The 19,239-nt window shown below is 46.2% G+C and overlaps 1 protein-coding gene and 1 long non-coding RNA gene across 2 annotated transcripts; one reads left to right on the forward strand and one right to left on the reverse strand.

Annotated features, from left to right (window-relative positions):
• Positions 1-3,529: 3,529 nt before the first annotated feature.
• LOC308579610 (maestro heat-like repeat family member 5) lies at positions 3,530-15,512 on the forward strand. Its single transcript, XM_081214191.1, has 6 exons — positions 3,530-3,578; positions 5,889-6,005; positions 11,310-11,420; positions 13,632-13,772; positions 14,292-14,411; positions 15,323-15,512. The coding sequence occupies exons 3-6, from the start codon at positions 11,358-11,360 to the stop codon at positions 15,359-15,361; spliced, it is 363 nt and encodes a 120-aa protein (XP_081070317.1). The 5' UTR covers positions 3,530-3,578; positions 5,889-6,005; positions 11,310-11,357; the 3' UTR covers positions 15,362-15,512.
• Positions 15,513-16,789: 1,277 nt separating this feature from the next.
• Positions 16,790-18,849, reverse strand: LOC308579612. The gene is made up of 2 exons (XR_014004560.1): positions 17,194-18,849; positions 16,790-17,017 (listed from the first exon to the last, which is right to left on the reverse strand). It is a non-coding gene; the product is annotated as an uncharacterized lncRNA (long non-coding RNA).
• Positions 18,850-19,239: the final 390 nt, after the last annotated feature.

Genomic DNA, 19,239 nt, shown 5'->3' on the forward strand with positions numbered 1-19,239 from the left:
AACTACGGGAGACGCAAGACCCTCTTGGGGTGTCAATGGTGTGAACCCCTCCATCATAGGCTCAGGTTGCATAGATGTGTAAATAAACCATAGATCCTCAAGAGATCACCGTCTCCGCTGCCCCTCAATCCCAAAAGTAAACACAAACCCTGGGTGAATGCCTGGAACCCGTGGACTCTCGCACCACGGAGATTGGGTTGGCGTGCAGCAATAGGGAGGGATTGCTTGCTGCCTCTCAAGTGGTGAAAGGAAGGGGAGTCCAAAGGGGTTACCAATGAGCAAACCAACCAGGGGGCCATTTCCTCTCTAGCAGGATGACGACCTTCCTGAATAAGCTCCGGGGCCTGAAAAAGAAGGACCAGGAAAGTAATGAAAACATCCAGGAGAGCAACCAGGGGCAGCGGGACAAGGTGGAGGCCCCGTCATCTAGTCTGCAACAAAGTGCCACCCACGACCCGGCTAGCCAGAGAACCTCCCAGCTCTTGCCCATGCTGATGAAACCTTCCCAGTCACATGCGGAGGTCAGGAGGAAATCTCAGGCTCCTTCGGTAGTCTTCCCAGACCTGGTCAAGCGTCAGACCAGCACTGCTCAGCCAGTTAGCAGCAGACAGGACTCCAGGCAGCAGCGGCACTTGTCCCTGGGGAAAAAGAAGAGCCCTGAGGATTCTGGGCCAGTGTTCCCAGGTGAGTAGGCAGACCCAGATCCCCTTTGGGTTCCCCTTGGCAAGGCCTGCGTCATCCGAGGCCGGGGTCTCTCTTGGTTTCCTTGATCTCTGGGCGCAAGTCCCACCCACCCCACCCCTCCTTTTTAAGAGGCGTGTAACATGGAGCAGGGACTTCCAGGTGGCTGCCCCTGTTCTGTTCTGCATTGCTGGGGGTTGGACTAGGTGACCCCGCAGGTCCCTTCAAACGCTACAGTTCTATGATCCCTTCTCAGTTATGCCATGCATCTGCTATCTGCACTTTCCAGAAACCATTTTTCCCAGTTTGGTGAAAGGGGACAAATTCAACACAGCGCTAAGCAGATTGCCACATTTGCTCAGACATTTCTGCTTTCCTGGTGGGACAACCTACCCGCTCTTTCCCCCCTGCATGTTTTGTTCTGGGGGTTCGCCTGCCTACCCCTGAGCCAATTAGGGGGTGCTTGGGGGCATATGGGGAGAAGAGAGGGTGGGGGAAGCCCAATTGTGCTAGCAGAAGTCCAGGGTGCATGGAACGTACACACATGTGGGAAGTGTCTTGTAATTCTGGATATGCAGGAGTTTACAGTGAAGAGCAACGACAAAGTAGTACTAGGAGCCGTGGGGAGCTCTTTCATTAAGAGGTCCCTGATGAAGGCTGGAAATGACCCTCAGCCACCCCAGAAAGACCCCTCCCCTGAAAGTTTACCCCAGTATGATAGACACCAGGTGGTGCCATTTGTTTTGTTTTTTTTAAGTTTTTTAATTAAATTTTACAAAATATAGAAAAGATACAAAGACAAGGACAAGAAGAAACTAAAAACACAAAATACAACAATACACACATTAAGCATAAAAATACAAAATACAAAAATACGTACGTTAGAAACTGATAGTAAAAAGAAAAAGCACATATAAGAAAAACACAAAAATTCCTTCTTTCTTAATTTTAGATCTTAAATTCACATATTCTCCTGACTTCCTCGCGTCCCCCGTTCTTGTATCCCTTTTCAAAGTTGGTTCAGCAAATTCATAGCCCATTAATTTATCTGTTGTTGGTTTAATCTTAGATTTTATCTTGTTACTAGAACCCCCACAATTCATTTCAATGTCATCAACATTCAGAAATTTTACAATATTTCTGCAAATAGATATTAAATTTCCCCCAATCTTCTTCCACTGACTCTTCTCCCTGGTCTCGGATTCTGCCAGTCATCTCTGCCATCTCCATGTAGTCCAGGTGGTGCCATTTGAAGCGTGCAGAGATGACATGGTGCGGCCACCCTTTGGGGCTGCCATTGCCGGTCCAAGGAACTGAGTTCTGTGGCCCCTTTCCCACGACCTGCTTCCTGAACCTTCGTCCGGATCCGTTTGCCAAAGTTTGTGGGGATGTTGAATGAGGTCAGCGAGTGAGCGCTCATCCCAATTCATTCGCAGGGAGATGAGACAATGTCGCATCAAGAAAATGCAAGCTCCCGCTTTCCATTCTAGTTTCCCTGTCACTTTTCCCACCACGAAAAATGTCCAATTTGGAGCCTGTTGGGGAGCGGGAAGAAGAGTTTGGATTTGATATCCCGCCTTTCCCTCCCTTTAAGGAGTCTCAAAGCGGCTAACATTCTCCTTTCCCTTCCTCCCCCACAACAAACACTCTGTGAGGTGAGTGGGGCTGAGAGACTTCAGAGAAGTGTGACTAGCCCAAGGTCACCCAGCAGCTGCATGTGGAGGAGCGGAGACGCGAACCCGGTTCCCCAGATTACGTGACTACCGCTCTTAACCACTACACCACACTGGCTCCACACCACACTGGGAAGTAGGTTCATTGTGCAAATCGCTTCAGCCGAGCAACTTGACTCTGCCGATGTGCCATTGAATCCCATCTGGAAGGAGCAACTGGAAGCCCCCTGACCAAGAACTGACCTTTCCTCTCGTCTGCCTCACATACTCACCTCTCTCTTTCTCTTTCTCTTTCTCAAGAACTCTCAGATGAGAAATTTGGATACTTGTGGGCGAGTAAGAAGCTGCTGAGAGGAAGATCGCTTAGGGAAACTTTGGAGATGATGGATGAGCGGGAAATTTTGGACACCATCCTCAAACACCTCCAGCCAGCTCCCCAGGTGCGTGTGATGCAGGCTAAAGGTAAAGGTAGCCCTGCCCGTACGGGCCAGTCGTGTCCGACTCTAGGGTTGCGCGCCCATCTCACTCAAGAGGCCGGGGGCCAGCGCTGTCTGGAGACACTTCCGGGTCACGTGGCCAGCGTGACGAAGCTGCTCTGGCGAGCCAGCACCAGCGCAGCACACGGAAACACCGTTTACCTTCCCGCTAGAAAGCAGTCCCTATTTATCTACTTGCACTTAGGGGTGCTTTCAAACAGCTAGGTGGGCAGGAGCTGGGACCGAGCAACGGGAGCTCACCCCGCCACGGGGATTCGAACCACCGACCATGCAATCGGCAAGCCCTAGGCGCTGAGGTTTTACCCACAGCACCACCCACATCCTTTATGATGCAGGGGAGAGTTGATTTAAATCAAATCAATTTAAAATCATGACTCAAATCACTAGCCAGTAAGATTTTGGGAATAATAAATTTTCAGAGTTGTTTTTTGCAGTTATATCAAAAACTACTGATTTGGTTATACTGTGAGAAATGCATAGACAGATAATTATGATATTTCTAGTCTAGTCTATTTCTAGGCATGCATATTTTTTAAAGAGAAGACAAGTGGCAAATAAATGGCAACTGTTCTCTAGACAAAAAAAACACGACACTTTTCTTAATTTTATTCCCTTTTCTTTCCGACTTTAAAAGCAGACCTCTAGTGTCCACAGAAAATCGACTATCTTGTCCCTGAGAGCAGCAGTCCCTGGCCAGCAGAAGACCTCTAAGCCAGGACCTGAGAAGGTAAGTTCTGAGTATCGTAGATGACACCGGGTGGGGTGGGGTGGGCAGCATACAATCTGAGGAAAGAAGAACAGAGAAGTTTGACTTCCTTTCTTAGCACAGGCCTTGTACATAGCAGGGAGACACTGAACAAAACATTCAGAGGCAATGTCCCTCAGAACTACCAAGCCAATCAGAGTGCAGGCTTCCTCAGTAAGCGTCAGCAAGCAAAACCTCCACCTTTCCCTCTTTTGGTTATTTGGCTTGAACATGAACACAATTCACCTGGAATGACCTCCTGTGGGAAGGGTGAACTTCCAGCAAAACATTTTCTTCAAGGAGCGTGGGAGGTCGTCCCCCCTCTCCTGCTTAGCACACTCAGGCCCTGAGGGACAAGCTAGAGAGGGCCGTAAAAATCTGGTCTCCAGCTGTTTTTGAACTGCAATTCCCATCGTCCCTGACCACTGGTCCTGCTAGCTAGGAGTGATGGGCGTTGTAGTCCAAAAACAGCTGGAAACCCAAGTTTGGGAAACCCTGATCTAACACTAATATTTTAAGGAGCTTTGAACAAGGGTTCTGTGGGGGAAGCAAGATCATTCATGGGGCTTCTAATGTCTGGTGCAGACAGAACTCTGGTTTCTTCTGAGCCCGAGGGTCCACAGCAGTTGGCTCCCCCTTTCCCCCTTTGGGAAAAGAGAGGGGGCAGAGCGTTTGGCAGTCTCCCTCATTGAGCAAGTTGACCAACTCTGCCTCTTCTGGCTGTCCCCGCAGGGAATACAAGGAGATCGTCTGAACGCAACCTGCTGCTCAGGTTTTCTCTCTGTCTTGGCAACCAACAACAACAACAACAACACTAATAATAATAATAATAATAATAATAATAATAATAATAATTATTATTATTATTATTATTATTATTTATTATTTATACCCCACCCATCTGGCTGGGCTTCCCCAGCCACTCTGGGCGGCTTCCAAAAGAATATTAAAATACTATAATACATCAAACATTAAAAGCTTCCTGAAACAGGGCTGCCTTCTGATGTCTTCTAAAAGCCTGGTAGTTGTTGTTCTCTTTGACATCTGGTGGGAGGGCGTTCCACAGGGCGGGCGCCACTACCGAGAAGGCCCTCTGCCTGGTTCCCTGTAACTTGGCTTCTCACAGTGAGGGAACCGCCAGAAGGCCCTCGGCGCTGGACCTCAGTGTCCGGGTAGAACGATGGAGGTGGAGACGCTCCTTCAGGTATACTGGACCGAGGCCGTTTAGGGCTTTAAAGGTCAGCACCAACACTTTGAATTGTGCTCGGAAACGTACTGGGAGCCAATGTAGGTCTTTCAAGACCGGTGTTATGTGGTCTCTGCGGCCGCTCCCAGTCACCAGTCTAGCTGCCGCGTTCTGGATTAGTTGTAGTTTCCGGGTCACCTTCAAAGGTAGCCCCACTGTGGCGTAGGTGGGGTGCCAGAAAAGAGAACACCCTCTCCCAATTTCAGTCACGCAGGGTGGGTGGGGAGACCCATAAGAAGCTGCGGGTGCAGGTACTAGTTTTCTTAAAAAGCGGGAAGAACCTAGGGTCAGTTTATCTAGGACAAAAGTGTGTCGTAAGAACGAAAGAGGAGCCTGCTGGGTAAGACCAGCAGCCTGCACAGTCCAGGATCCTGATCTCACAGTGGCCAACCAGATAGAATCATAGAATCATAGAATCCTAGAGTTGGAAGAGACCACAAGGGCCATCGAGTCCAACCCTCTGCCAAGCAGGAAACACCATCAGAGCACTCCTGACATATGGTTGTCAAGCCTCTGCTTAAAGACCTCCAAAGAAGGAGACTCCACCACACTCCTTGGCAGCAAATTCCACTGGCAAACAGCTCTTACTGTCAGATGCCCGTGGGAAATTTGAAAGCAAAATTCGAACACAGAGGCCTTCCCCCTCCTGTGCTTTCCAGCAACTGGTATTCAGAAGCATTCCTGCCTCCAGCTGTGGAGGCAGAGCAATTAGGACATGCTGAACTCTTCAGCTTTCAAATTCCTCAAATGAGGGGTACTAAAGAGTTGTAGCATTTCAGAAGATACTGTGGTTAAATTAATATAATTTAGTTTTGTGTGGTAAGTAAACTGTGTGTCAAATTGCATACAAATCATTAAAACAATTGTCTAGTACTTGCAACCTATTATTATTATTATTATTATTATTATTATTATTATTATTATTATTTAGCATTACCTGACATTTTCAGAAGGTAAAATTGAAATTCTTTGGTTTTCGAAAAGCAGTTTATGTAACTGGTGGGGTCTCCTCACTGTGACTCACCCAAACCTTCCCCACCCCTTAGACTGTCCTCTATAGATACTACGGACTCAAACTACGGGATTCCAGGAACAAAGATACAGTCCACCAATACTTGCACTTACTTCTAAAGTTGCCTCTTGAAGAGGAAACAGTCAGAGAGGTGAGTGAATTCCTGTGTTCCCATAAAGTCCTAGGCAGTGCTACACGGTTTTGACAAATGTACAAGTTTTTGCCAGCGGATCCCACTAATACAGCACATTTATTCAAACATTGGTTGGATGACTGCATCACAAAATTACCTGTGCAAATTTTGAAAGATAGCAATGTTTTGTTTCAAACATTGTTTCTGAAAGTGCAGATTGACGTGTGTTATGAGAATTATAAGGTCTAAGATATAAAATAAGTGTACCAAGCAAACACACACACACACACACACACACACACACACACATATATATATATATATATATATATATATATATATATATATATGCTTTCGTAGATTTTCACGGGTACAGGAATGCAGGTTTTGGTGTCTTCGGGTGTCTTCCCGTGTAAGAGTTGGGGTGTCTAGGCGACGTTTCGACGAGGTCTCACTTGTCATCTTCAGGCTGGTGCTTTCGGCTTCTTGTTACTGGAACAGAGCAGGATCTCAGTGTTTGAGTTCCTATAAATACTGTTGAGGGGGTGTGGTGTATAGCCTCCAACGTTCTGGGCAGAGAGGAAGTTCCCAGGTTAGTGTGCCTTATCTTCTTTTGTTCATTAATTACTTGAGGGATATCTTGAGTGATTTCTTGAGTGATATTCTGAGTACCACTTAGGAGGGTCATTAGGTGTGGATTAGTTGCTAAAGCTTTCGTGTCTTGACCTCTTGAGCATGTGAATAGTTTTTCTGAGAAGATGGTTGTACTGCAAATAGTTGTGCTCTGGCTTGGCTTCGTGTATAGGGGCGAGCTGTGGTTTTGTGCCCTGTGCCAGCCAGATCTGTGTAGGGATTGCAGGGGGGTGCAGCATCCGGAGGTGCCACTATGGTTTGGTTACTGGATGGTGTCTGTAATTTATCTGTGGAGAGGGTCTGGGTTTGGGTCTGGTGTGGTTGATTGGAGATGGCGTTCTGTGTGCCTCTGGTTCTGGTGTCGGTTTTTGTGGGGAGGGCTAATTTCCAGATGTCTGGCAGGCGGGACGTGTCGTCACGCTTGTTCATGTTGTGAGGGTGTTTCTCTATCTCGATGGCTTCCATGATTATTCTCTTGTGGTGATGTTCCATGTTAAAGAGCAATTTGGAATCTGCAAAATTAATTTCGTGTCCTGTTTCTTTCATGTGTTGGTAAAGAGAGGAAGTTTTTTCTTCTTTTTTGACGGCATTCTTGTGTTCTGCGATACGTGCATTTATTCGTCTGTTTGTTTGTCCAATGTACGTGGCTGGGCAGACTTTGCAGGGTATTTCATAGACCCCTTGGTTTTCTAGCTGGATTTTATCTTTGGGGTTTCTGAGGATATTGGCTATTTTTTGGTTGGTGCAAAAGGCTGTTTTGATATTGTGTTTATGGAGGATTTTGCTAATTTTATCTGTAGTGCCCTTGATATAAGGAAGGAGGGCCATGCCATTGTTTTCTTCTGTGTCTTGGTTTTTGGGGGGTGTTTCTTTTTGGATTAGCTTCGTAACCCTGTTTTGCTGGTATCCGTTGGCGATTAACACATTTGAGAGATTCTGTAACTCAGTTGTCAAGTGGTCTTTGTCAGCCAGGCGTTTGGTTCTGGAGATGAGAGTCTTGGCTACGGAGTTTATTTGTGCAGGGTGGTGGTGTGATTGTGCATGTAAGTAGCGGTTGGTGTGTGTTTTTTTCCGGTAGATAGTGTGTCCTAGGGAGCCATCAGGTTTTTTGTAGATTAGGACATCAAGGAAGGGAAGTTGGTTGTTGGCTTCTATTTCCATAGTGAATTGTATTTTGGGGTGTAGGCTGTTGAGATGTGTGAGGAAGCTATCTAGTTTTTCCTTCCCGTGTGGCCAAATTACAAAGGTGTCGTCAACATATCTGAGCCAAAGTTTGGGTTTGTGTTCTGACTTGTCTAAAGCATTGGTTTCAAAGTGTTCCATGTACAGATTTGCGATGACCGGAGAGAGGGGTGATCCCATAGGTGCTCCTTCTATCTGTTTGTATCTTTGTCCATTGTGGATGAAGTACGTGTTGGTTAGGCAGTGGTTGGTCAGGTCCAGGATGTATTCGGGGGGATTGTATTTGTTTTGAATGGCTGTCAAGGCTTCATTAATGGGCACTTGTGTGAAGAGAGATACAACATCGAAGCTCACAAGTAGGTCATCGGGATGTAGGTTTTGCTTCTTTATTGTTTCTATGAACTGGAAGGAGTTTGTAACGTGTGAAGCGATAGATTCTGCATAGGGCTGAAGTTGCTTAGTGAGAAATTTAGCGAGATTTTGTAGAGGTGAGCCTATGGAGCTGACTATTGGTCTGAGTGGTGTTCCTTCTTTGTGTATCTTGGGGAGACCGTAGAGTTTGGGGCATCTGGATGATTTTTCTCTGGGGATGATTCTTAGCTGGATTTCTTCACTGATAGGAGAGGCTTTTATTTTGGATTTGGTGGTTTTTTCCAGATAGGTGGTGGTCTTGGAGTAGATTTGATAAGGTAATGCCACTGTTGTGATGAACACATCGGACTACCAAGCAAAACTATCAAATCTACTCCAAGACCCTACCTACCAACCTATAAAAACAGATCCCACCACCTATCTGGAAAAAACCACCAAATCCAAAATAAAAGCCTCTCCTATCAGTGAAGAAATCCAGCTAAGAATCATCCCCAGAGAAAAATCATCCAGATGCCCCAAACTCTACGGTCTCCCCAAGATACACAAAGAAGGAACACCACTCAGACCAATAGTCAGCTCCATAGGCTCACCTCTACAAAATCTCGCTAAATTTCTCGCTAAGCAACTTCAGCCCTATGCAGAATCTATCGCTTCACACGTTACAAACTCCTTCCAGTTCATAGAAACAATAAAGAAGCAAAACCTACATCCCGATGACCTACTTGTGAGCTTCGATGTTGTATCTCTCTTCACACAAGTGCCCATTAATGAAGCCTTGACAGCCATTCAAAACAAATACAATCCCCCCGAATACATCCTGGACCTGACCAACCACTGCCTAACCAACACGTACTTCATCCACAATGGACAAAGATACAAACAGATAGAAGGAGCACCTATGGGATCACCCCTCTCTCCGGTCATCGCAAATCTGTACATGGAACACTTTGAAACCAATGCTTTAGACAAGTCAGAACACAAACCCAAACTTTGGCTCAGATATGTTGACGACACCTTTGTAATTTGGCCACACGGGAAGGAAAAACTAGATAGCTTCCTCACACATCTCAACAGCCTACACCCCAAAATACAATTCACTATGGAAATAGAAGCCAACAACCAACTTCCCTTCCTTGACGTCCTAATCTACAAAAAACCTGATGGCTCCCTAGGACACACTATCTACCGGAAAAAAACACACACCAACCGCTACTTACATGCACAATCACACCACCACCCTGCACAAATAAACTCCGTAGCCAAGACTCTCATCTCCAGAACCAAACGCCTGGCTGACAAAGACCACTTGACAACTGAGTTACAGAATCTCTCAAATGTGTTAATCGCCAACGGATACCAGCAAAACAGGGTTACGAAGCTAATCCAAAAAGAAACACCCCCCAAAAACCAAGACACAGAAGAAAACAATGGCATGGCCCTCCTTCCTTATATCAAGGGCACTACAGATAAAATTAGCAAAATCCTCCATAAACACAATATCAAAACAGCCTTTTGCACCAACCAAAAAATAGCCAATATCCTCAGAAACCCCAAAGATAAAATCCAGCTAGAAAACCAAGGGGTCTATGAAATACCCTGCAAAGTCTGCCCAGCCACGTACATTGGACAAACAAACAGACGAATAAATGCACGTATCGCAGAACACAAGAATGCCGTCAAAAAAGAAGAAAAAACTTCCTCTCTTTACCAACACATGAAAGAAACAGGACACGAAATTAATTTTGCAGATTCCAAATTGCTCTTTAACATGGAACATCACCACAAGAGAATAATCATGGAAGCCATCGAGATAGAGAAACACCCTCACAACATGAACAAGCGTGACGACACGTCCCGCCTGCCAGACATCTGGAAATTAGCCCTCCCCACAAAAACCGACACCAGAACCAGAGGCACACAGAACGCCATCTCCAATCAACCACACCAGACCCAAACCCAGACCCTCTCCACAGATAAATTACAGACACCATCCAGTAACCAAACCATAGTGGCACCTCCGGATGCTGCACCCCCCTGCAATCCCTACACAGATCTGGCTGGCACAGGGCACAAAACCACAGCTCGCCCCTATACACGAAGCCAAGCCAGAGCACAACTATTTGCAGTACAACCATCTTCTCAGAAAAACTATTCACAAGCTCAAGAGGTCAAGACACGAAAGCTTTAGCAACTAATCCACACCTAATGACCCTCCTAAGTGGTACTCAGAATATCACTCAAGAAATCACTCAAGATATCCCTCAAGTAATTAATGAACAAAAGAAGATAAGGCACACTAACCTGGGAACTTCCTCTCTGCCCAGAACGTTGGAGGCTATACACCACACCCCCTCAACAGTATTTATAGGAACTCAAACACTGAGATCCTGCTCTGTTCCAGTAACAAGAAGCCGAAAGCACCAGCCTGAAGATGACGAGTGAGACCTCGTCGAAACGTCGCCTAGACACCCCAACTCTTACACGGGAAGACACCCGAAGACACCAAAACCTGCATATATATATATATATATATATAAACCACATGTCTGAAACAGTACAGGGAAAAGTCCTGAAACCATTTTGTCTCTCCCAAACTGACCTCAAATGTTTCTCTGCAAGGAGGGAGGAAATGAGAAAAACCTCCCCATTGTCTCTTTGCTCACAAATCCTGCCATAAGGGCACATTTAAGATATGAATAGGGCAAGCCTGTGACCTGGACTCAGGAATTAAGTAGTTAGAATAGCCAGGCTGTCCAGGTAAACCCATTAGCAGCCAGGTAACCCCACCAACATTTTTCTGTCAGACAGGATTCTGTTGTAGATCTCCCCTTCTCTGATGTATGTATGATGTATTGGGGGGGGCAGGTCTTGGGCTCCAGGGTGGGCAAATTCAAAATGTCTTGCGTGTCATTGTTTGGGGTCCCTCCTGCCTCCTGCGTGTGGTTGTGAGCACCCTGTTGCAACAGTTCATAAAAATCAGGCTTACTAGCTGCTTTGCTTCTCAAGATTCTCTGGTTGGCCTGTTATTTTCTCCTACCGATAGAGAACCTGCAAAAGGACTCTATGGGCTCTTGGGTACCCCATAAGGGAAAAGGAGCAGTTTTTTCCTTATAACACGTGCATCATTCTCCCTAGGGAATTTCTGAGGCTGTCGGTGTGGCTTCATACTGCCATTTATATCAGATGCTGATGGCGCTGCGTGATTTCGGCCATGCAGTCATTGCAAGGAAGATTGAGATGTCTGAGGTAAGGGTGTCAAATGAGGAAGGAGCATTGCAAGAGTGTAGCTCAGCCATCCCCAACCTGGTGCCCCTTCCCCATCTGTGTGTTTTGAACTGGAACTCCCATCAGCCCCAGACAGCATGGCCAATGGTTAGACACGATGGGAGTTGTAGCACAACAATATCTGAAGGGTACCAGGTTGAGAAGATCCTGGAAGATTGGGTCCTTACTGCTATTTTTTATATATATATTATATTTTTATTGGTTTTCAAATACAAAAAACAAATTCATACACTCCATACATCTTAATTAAATCTTACTTCTCTTTTTGACTTCCCTCAATTTGTCTGCAATTCCTTCCCTTTATTACTTTTAACACATTTCTGCCATTTTAACCATTTCCCCTCACAGAGCTTCCTTAAAACTTACAAACGTAATTTGATTATCACTCAGTTTTTGCATATACTGGATAAACTTTTCCCAATCTTCTTTAAATCTTTCGTCTCGTCGATTCCGGATCCTTCCAGTCATTCTATCCAGTTCTGCATAGTCCATCATTCTAGTTCTCCATTCTTCTATCGTAGATAGCTCCTCCTGTTTCCATTTCTGGGCCATCAGTATTCTTGCTGCTGTCACTGCATATAAAAATAACTTCTTTTCTTTCTTATTTATCTCCATTCTACTTCTCTGTTTATTGTCATTGCAAATTGTGCTTGTAACACTTTAATATTCATTTTAGTTTTTTTATCTTCAGGACTGGTAACCAATCTCTTCTCATTCTCCATTATTTGTTTTAAAATTTCTTTTTTCCCTTTTTCTCTCAATTTATTGGGTCCTTAGCTGCTATTTAGATCCACATCAAAGCATACGAAACAGCCTCTGGGTCCTATTATCTAGAACAGGCATCCCCAAACTCAGCCCTCCAGATGTTTTGGGACTACACTTCCCACCATCCCTGACCACTGGTCCTGTTAGCTAGGGATGGGAGTTGTAGTCCCAAAACATCTGGAGGGCCGAGTTTGGGAATGCCTGATCTAGAAAAACAGACCTGTGTTGGAAGAGAATGAATCCTCCTCCATTTCAAAATATGCTCTTTTTCAAGGGATGTGATCCTTACCACTCCAATAAAGGAATTAGATCTGCTAATGCTCTCAGTATGTAAGGCCAGAAACTTCCTCTGGGTGTATGTCTCAGCCATCCTTCTGACGTGGGCTCCAGCAGTCCTGTCTCTGTGGCTCCAGATCCTAGATCTAATCTGATCCTTTTGCTCAGTCAGTCAGCCAAACAGATTCGTTAGAAACCATTGGTCATCCCCAAAGTACAAGCAATACAAAAGTGCACTGACTCATGTTTTTAGCTTGGTTGTTGGATGCTTGGCTGGCATTTCTTCAATAGTGGAAGCTAATTTTGGTGGGTGGGGGGTTGTCTCCTGGTTACCATAGAAGATAGAATCACAGAGTTGTAGAGTTGGAAGGGACCCCAAGGGTCATCTAGTCCAACCCCCTGCAATGCAGGGATCTCAGCTCAAGCATCCCTGACAGATGGTCCTCCAACCTGCGACAAAGGAGAGTCTTGAATCTCCTGAGGGAGAGTGTTCCACTGTCAGAAAGTTTTGAATGAAGAACCTCTTAGTGTTTGGAAGAGGGGACACCTCTCCAACTGAGGGCAGGGAGCAAAACCCAAGAGAGAAGGCAGTCGGCAGGTTGGGAGAGGCAGAGAGAAAGAGGAGAGAGGTTTCATCTGCAACCAGCTTTTGAAAATGGGGTGCTCTCGGGCAAGCGTTCATCTGCCTTATGGGAGTGCCTGCTGGCCACATTCCACTATGTTTTAGAGTAGACCCACTGAATTTAATGAACATGACTAAGTTGGGCCCATTCATTTCAACCGGTCTACTTGAAGCAAAGCATAGTTGAGTATCACTCTCTGTGTTCACCTCCATATATTTGTAAATGAGGCAAATTGTTACAAAGGCATAGTAACTGCGTGCACATCTAACAGTTCCATAACCTGAGGGGGCCTTGGGGTCGTGTGCCCCTGACTCTCCTCTCCTCCTCCAACCCAGCTGGAAGGAGATCAGAACCTTTTCCTTCCATTTTCAGTTAACGTCCATCAAGTGTTACTTCAAACGCCCCAAAGGATGGATAATATTCACTGTGATTTGTTCAAAGGAGGCAAGAAAAATGAAACCCAGGAGTGTGTTGCCCCAAACTCACTTTCCCCACCCTTTCCCTCCAGAATACAGGGGAGAGGAATGCCAGTATCACCATCATACTTTGCTACGGGCAGATGGCTCTTGGGGCGCGGCCTGAAGACCTCCTGCGCTTCATCGAGCTCATCGTGGCAGAGCTCCTCTTCCAATTCCAGAACACCAGGAAGGTATGGCTCTCATTTTCCCACAGACTTCTGTTGCTTGTTCTCTCGGCACTGAGCAGACCAACTGAGCTCCGTCAAGGTCCTTGCACCACATGCCTTCAGACTGGGCCCTAGGGCAGGGTCTCTGGCTTCATCCACCGAAGGGTTGTAGACTGGGGTGTATACTGACTCCACACGTAGGACCAAATGGGGTATTACAGTGGTACCTTGGTTCTCAAACTTAATCCATTATGGAAGTCCGTTCTAAAACCAAAGCGTTCCAAAACCAAGAAGCACTTTCCCATAGAAAGTAATGCAAAATGGATTAATCACTTCCAGACTTTTAAAAACAACCCCTAAAACAGCAATTTAACATGAATTTTACTCTCTAACAAGACCATTTCTGGGTTAGGCTTAGGGTTAATTTTAGGATTGGGTTCGTGTTAGGGTAAGGATTAGAATTAGGGTTAGGGTCAGTGTGGCTTTATGTTGCCTTGTGATTTGGATTCAATCTCAATTTCATAAAATCCCTTCTCCTTTTAGGACGAGGCTCTGAAAAAGAGCCTTATGAAGGCAGCCATTCTCACAACCGAGGCGCTTGTTCAAACGAATGTGGGACATGTCATCTTCCCACACAAAGTGGAGCTCACCATCTGCATCATTGTGAGTAAAGAAAAAAGAAAAAGAAATCTCCTGGGGGGGGGGGTTTCCAGAGCGTTTTTTTTATATATAGCTGTGTAGGTCTAGCTCTGGTAAAATGTCGGTGTTGCAGGTTCTGAGCATCTGTCCCCAAACAATTTCTGGGTGGTCACATTCTGCTCCAGCTCAAGTTTCCAAACCCTCTTGCAAGGCAGCCCTCCATTGTGGCAACCTCAGCAGGATGTCACCAGCGCCTAAGGAAAAGAGGCTAGGTTGTCCCAGGAGGAGAGGGCTGTCCATGGCTCCGAGCCATGATTGCTATGTTCTACCTCCACAGAGGAAGGAAGCAATGTTTCTGAACATCAGTTGCTGGAAGCCACAGGCGGGGAGAGGGCTCTTGGGCTCATGGTCTGCTCCCTGGTTTCTCACCGCTGTGAGAACAGGATGCTGGACTAGATGGGCTATTGGCCTGGTCCAGAAGGCTGATCTTACCTTCTTCTGAGGTAGAGCTCTGTCCAGGTGAAAGATGGATCTGATTCCCAGATCCAGGAAGCCCACTCTTCTCCCCTGGGAGGACCCACTTGCCAACTGCAAAGGTGCTGTCCAGAGGGCTGGGCTGGAGAGAGAGCGCAGGTCAGGGCTTGGAGTGGTGGTGGCAGCGATGGTGCCTCCAGGTCTCTGACGTGCTGTGTGCTTCCCCACAACAGGAAATCATTGAAGAGGAGCCGTTGGGATCTTTCTCTATTTCTGTCCTGTACCACACCATCATCGCCGTCACCTGCATGGCGTAAGTACAGGGAGGAACTTCTCACTGCCCCACCTATTCCTGGTCCTTCCCTTGCCATACACTTGGCCAGACACACTGCATATTTCCTCACCAGGTTTATGGACTGCTGGGTGCTGAGCATTTCCTCTCCTTTCTCTTTCCTCTTCAGGGCCGTGAGACCACCGATGGACTCCATGCTTCGGTCTGAGCTAGTGAAAAAAAGCACCAAGAAGGTGTTTTCGTTGCCCTCCTTGAAACTTACAAAACTCAAAGCCGGGAGTCCCACGCAATCATCACAGAGCCAGGTGACTGGACCTTCTGCTTCTCGGGATATGAATGGAGGAAAATGGAGTTGCCAGGTTAAAGGATTTGAGGGCAGAGAGTCTGGGCCGTGTAAGCTACAGATAACGCTGCCACAGACACTTGGCCCATCACAATGATGTAACAACCAGAGACTTTGGGTGTATATTTTTGATTGTAATCATGTTTCAATATTAACTGCATTTAACCTTTGGCTAGAATGCATCCACGAATGATTCCTGCATGCCTGCATTTTGTGACTCTCTTGCCTCCCTCCTACACTGCATTTAATTTTTTTTTTTTGTTTGCTCGTTTGTTTATACGCCGCCCACCTGATTGGGTTACTCCAGCCACTCTGGGCGGTTTCCAACAAATTAAAACACAGCAAGACATCAAATATTTAAAGCTTCCCTATGCAGGGCTGCCTTCAGATGTCTTCAGAAGGAAGTATAATTATGTATCTCTCTGACATCTGATAGGAGGGTGTTCCACAGGGTGGGCCCACCACTGAGAAGGCCCTCTTCCTGCTTCCCTGTAGCCTCCGTTCTTGCAGTGAAATAGAGTTGAAGAATGTGTGCTTCTCCAGCTGTGCTGCCATTGGCCCCAGTCAGCACAGAACCATAGAATCATGACAGGTGGTCATCCAACCTCTGCTTAAAAACCTCCAAGGAAGGAGGGGACTGTTGAGCTCACGTCTTCCTTGCGGGTTTCCCACTGGGTCATTGCTTGGCCCCTGTGGAAAGGGGCTGCTGGACTAGAAGGCTCCAGAGCACATGGGATTTCCACGGGGGTCTTCAGCTTTTAACTGCTTTTGCTTCTCTCCTTTCAGGACTTTTATCAGAAGACGGTCAACGCCTGCCTCAACATGCTAACCAGGTTGCTGTCAGAGGCCCCCTCTCTGGAGGCGCTGCAGGATATATTAGTGGTAAGGGAGCCCCCAAGATGTCAGAGCAGGGGGAGGCAGCAGATCCTGTTGAAATGATTGCACGGGGGGCGTCTGTGGCCAACTCACTGGTTGTGGATGCTGATGGTGAACTGGGCCTCTGTTCTGCTAGGAAGGCTTGTGCAAGGCACACATCCGTTTCCTTTCAAAGATATGTCCTCTGCTGATGGCATATGGGGAAGGGCCGTGGCTCAGGGGCAGAGCTTCTGTTTTGCATGCTCAAGGTCCCAGGTTCAGTCCTCAGCATCTCCAGGTGGGGCTGGGGAAAGGCTCTCTGTCTGAAACCCCAAAGGGCAACTGCCAGTCATTACCTGTGGCCAACACCAAGGTTGGTGGATCAATGGCTGCGCTTGGTCTAAGGATGCTTCCTGCATTCCATGGCTATGGCTGTGGTGAGGTGTGTGTTGTATTATTGTAATTATCACACACACAAATGACAGATCACAGGGTGGTTCACAACATGAAAATACAAAATGAGAACACAAAATACACAGTAAAACAAAAACAAACCAAGGGCCAATTAATTTCTAATTCTATTAATCTTCAATGTGTTTCATTTAATGGCTTCTTTTTTCTATATCTCAAGTTGTTCTTATTTTGTTTGTAAGCTGCCTGGAGTCCCTGTCAGGGAAAAAGGTGGGGTATAAAATAATGATGATGATGATGATGATGATGAAGTAGAACAAATTGCAGCAAACTTTCTCCTTTACAAAACAACCCCTTTTTGAAATTTGTCCCCTCTATGGTCCCAGCATGATTGATCCAGCCAGTAGCCAAAGCGTTGTGAATTTGCAGACCCGGATTAATGGTTGTCCTTCCATGTGATGATGATTATTTCTCTCCCGCAGCACACAAATGGCTGGATTGACTCCACAAAAATCTATGAGCGCGAAAGAGCTGTCAAGAGCACCAGCTTTCTAATGAAATATGTTTCCAAGCATTTGGACTTTGATGTGAGTGACCAAGGCTTAACGCTGCAATTTCATATTTGATTTTTTAAAAATGTATTAAATTTCCATACTGCTCTTCATCTGAAGATCACAGGGGTGGTTTACAATATAAAAACACAGGAATACAATAACAGATCATTCCGATTAGATATAGCAAATGGGTCTTTGGCAATAGGCTTTTCGTTTTCGTTTTTAACTTGTTTTTAACTTGTTGGATTTTCTCCGGGAAGGGTAAGTCTGGATTCAATGGAGGTAGGTTACAGGATGGGATACAGGCTAGCATTTATACTGACATAATGTTTTATGGATGCTGTGTAAGACACTGTGGTGTAGTAGTTAGGATGTTGGTCTGAGACCCGGGTTCAAATTCCCCCGCTCAGCAGTGACTCTCATTGAATGTGACCTTGGGGGCCTGTGACTGCCTCTTGGCCTAGCCTACCTCTCAGGATTGTTGTGGGGATTAAATGAGGAGGAGGACTACCTTGAGCTCCCTGCAGAAAAAGCTGAGAGGTAAATACAATAAAATAAATAATAAAATTAAAACTTGCATATGTTGCGTGCCTCGAGGGAAGTGGTTCATTAGCGAATACAGTAATAACTGGTACTAATCAGCACCGATCCCACAGGAAAAACCCTTCTGGAATCCTATCCAGGGCAGAATCAGGCTAATCGGTCTAACCCTCGAGCAAATATGAGGGCTGTGTGTGGAAATTCCCTTCCTGACCTATGTAGATCATAAGAACAGAAGAATCGCTTTGCTGGGTTTGCCAAGAAACCCATTTGGTTCATCTTGCTATTTCCAACTTCAGACAGAGGGATGCCTCTTGGGAAATTTCAGCCAGGGTGTTAAATTGATTCTGCGTCTGTGCATGAGATATATAATAACATAGCAAGTTAGCATCTCTCCCCCTTTCCCTCTGGTTTAACAATACTCCCATAGATGTTCTCAGTGATCAAGCTGCGATATATGAGTTCCTGACATCCTGAGGCAGCCTGGACCTCAGATGGTCAGGGCTTTGTAAATGAATAGAAAGACCTTGAAGCTGCCTCGGAAATAGATGGGCCGCCAATGCAGCTGTTTTAAGAATGGTGTCCCATGTTCTCAGCCCGAGGCCCCCACCAGCAATCTGGCCACAGCATTCTGCATGAGCTGGAGCCGGTGAAGCAGATCCAAGGGCAGACCCCCTAGAATACATTGCAGTAATCCAGCCTTGAGGTTCCCAAAATATGGACTGCAGAATATGGTCAGGCTATCCCTGTCTAGGAAGAGCCATAGTTTGCAAACCAGACAAAGCTGGTAAAAGGCACGCCTAGCCCTAGAAGATATTTGGGTCTCTAGCTGCCAAGATGTATCCAGGGGTGCCAGAAACTAGACAGGTAAAAAGAGACTTGGTCTACCCAGGATTCAAGCATGTTGCTTTTATGAATTGTGCGTTTCTGTGTACCTTCTCCCGTAATGTCTGTGTTTTGTTGTGGTGGTTTGGAGAACTGCATTGCCAAATTTCTGGATTTTGAAGGAAAACCTGTGTCTTGGTTGGCGTATTGCTTTGGAAAGTTCAGGTGTGAACTAGATGGACTTTCCCCTGCTCCCCAAAGCGGTGTGGCATGGCCATCCCAGGGGAAGGTGCCAGCCAGTGCTATTTTTCTAGAAAAAGAGGTGCCAGGACTCACCATGAACTCACCTCCCTCATTCTCTTATAATGACAACAGCGCCCACCTGAGAGGTGCCAGAACTGAGTTCCAGTGAGTTCTGGCTAGAAAAAAGGCCCTGGGGCAAGCCTTGGGTGGGCCACCTAAGCACAGATCTCTTGCCTGTGCCCCTTTGCCGCCTGAAAGCATGCCAGACGGTTTTCTCTTGCTGGGCTCTGTGGGACGAGGACTGACTGTGCATCT

This window comes from Podarcis bocagei (genome assembly GCF_964188305.1).
Source record: "Podarcis bocagei genome assembly, contig: HAP1_SCAFFOLD_255, whole genome shotgun sequence".
Classification (NCBI taxonomy): domain Eukaryota; kingdom Metazoa; phylum Chordata; class Lepidosauria; order Squamata; family Lacertidae; genus Podarcis; species Podarcis bocagei.

What these genes read in the sequence shown, in the direction of transcription:
- LOC308579610 (XM_081214191.1), top strand. Translation starts at nt 11,358, where the DNA reads ATGCTGATGGCGCTGCGTGATTTCGGCCATGCAGTCATTGCAAGGAAG. An exon ending in GGAAGATTGAGATGTCTGAG is followed by an intron (nt 11,421 to 13,631) that starts GTAAGGGTGTCA and finishes CTTTCCCTCCAG; the next exon opens with AATACAGGGGAGAGGAATGC. An exon ending in AGCTCACCATCTGCATCATT is followed by an intron (nt 14,412 to 15,322) that starts GTGAGTAAAGAA and finishes TTTCCTCTTCAG; the next exon opens with GGCCGTGAGACCACCGATGG.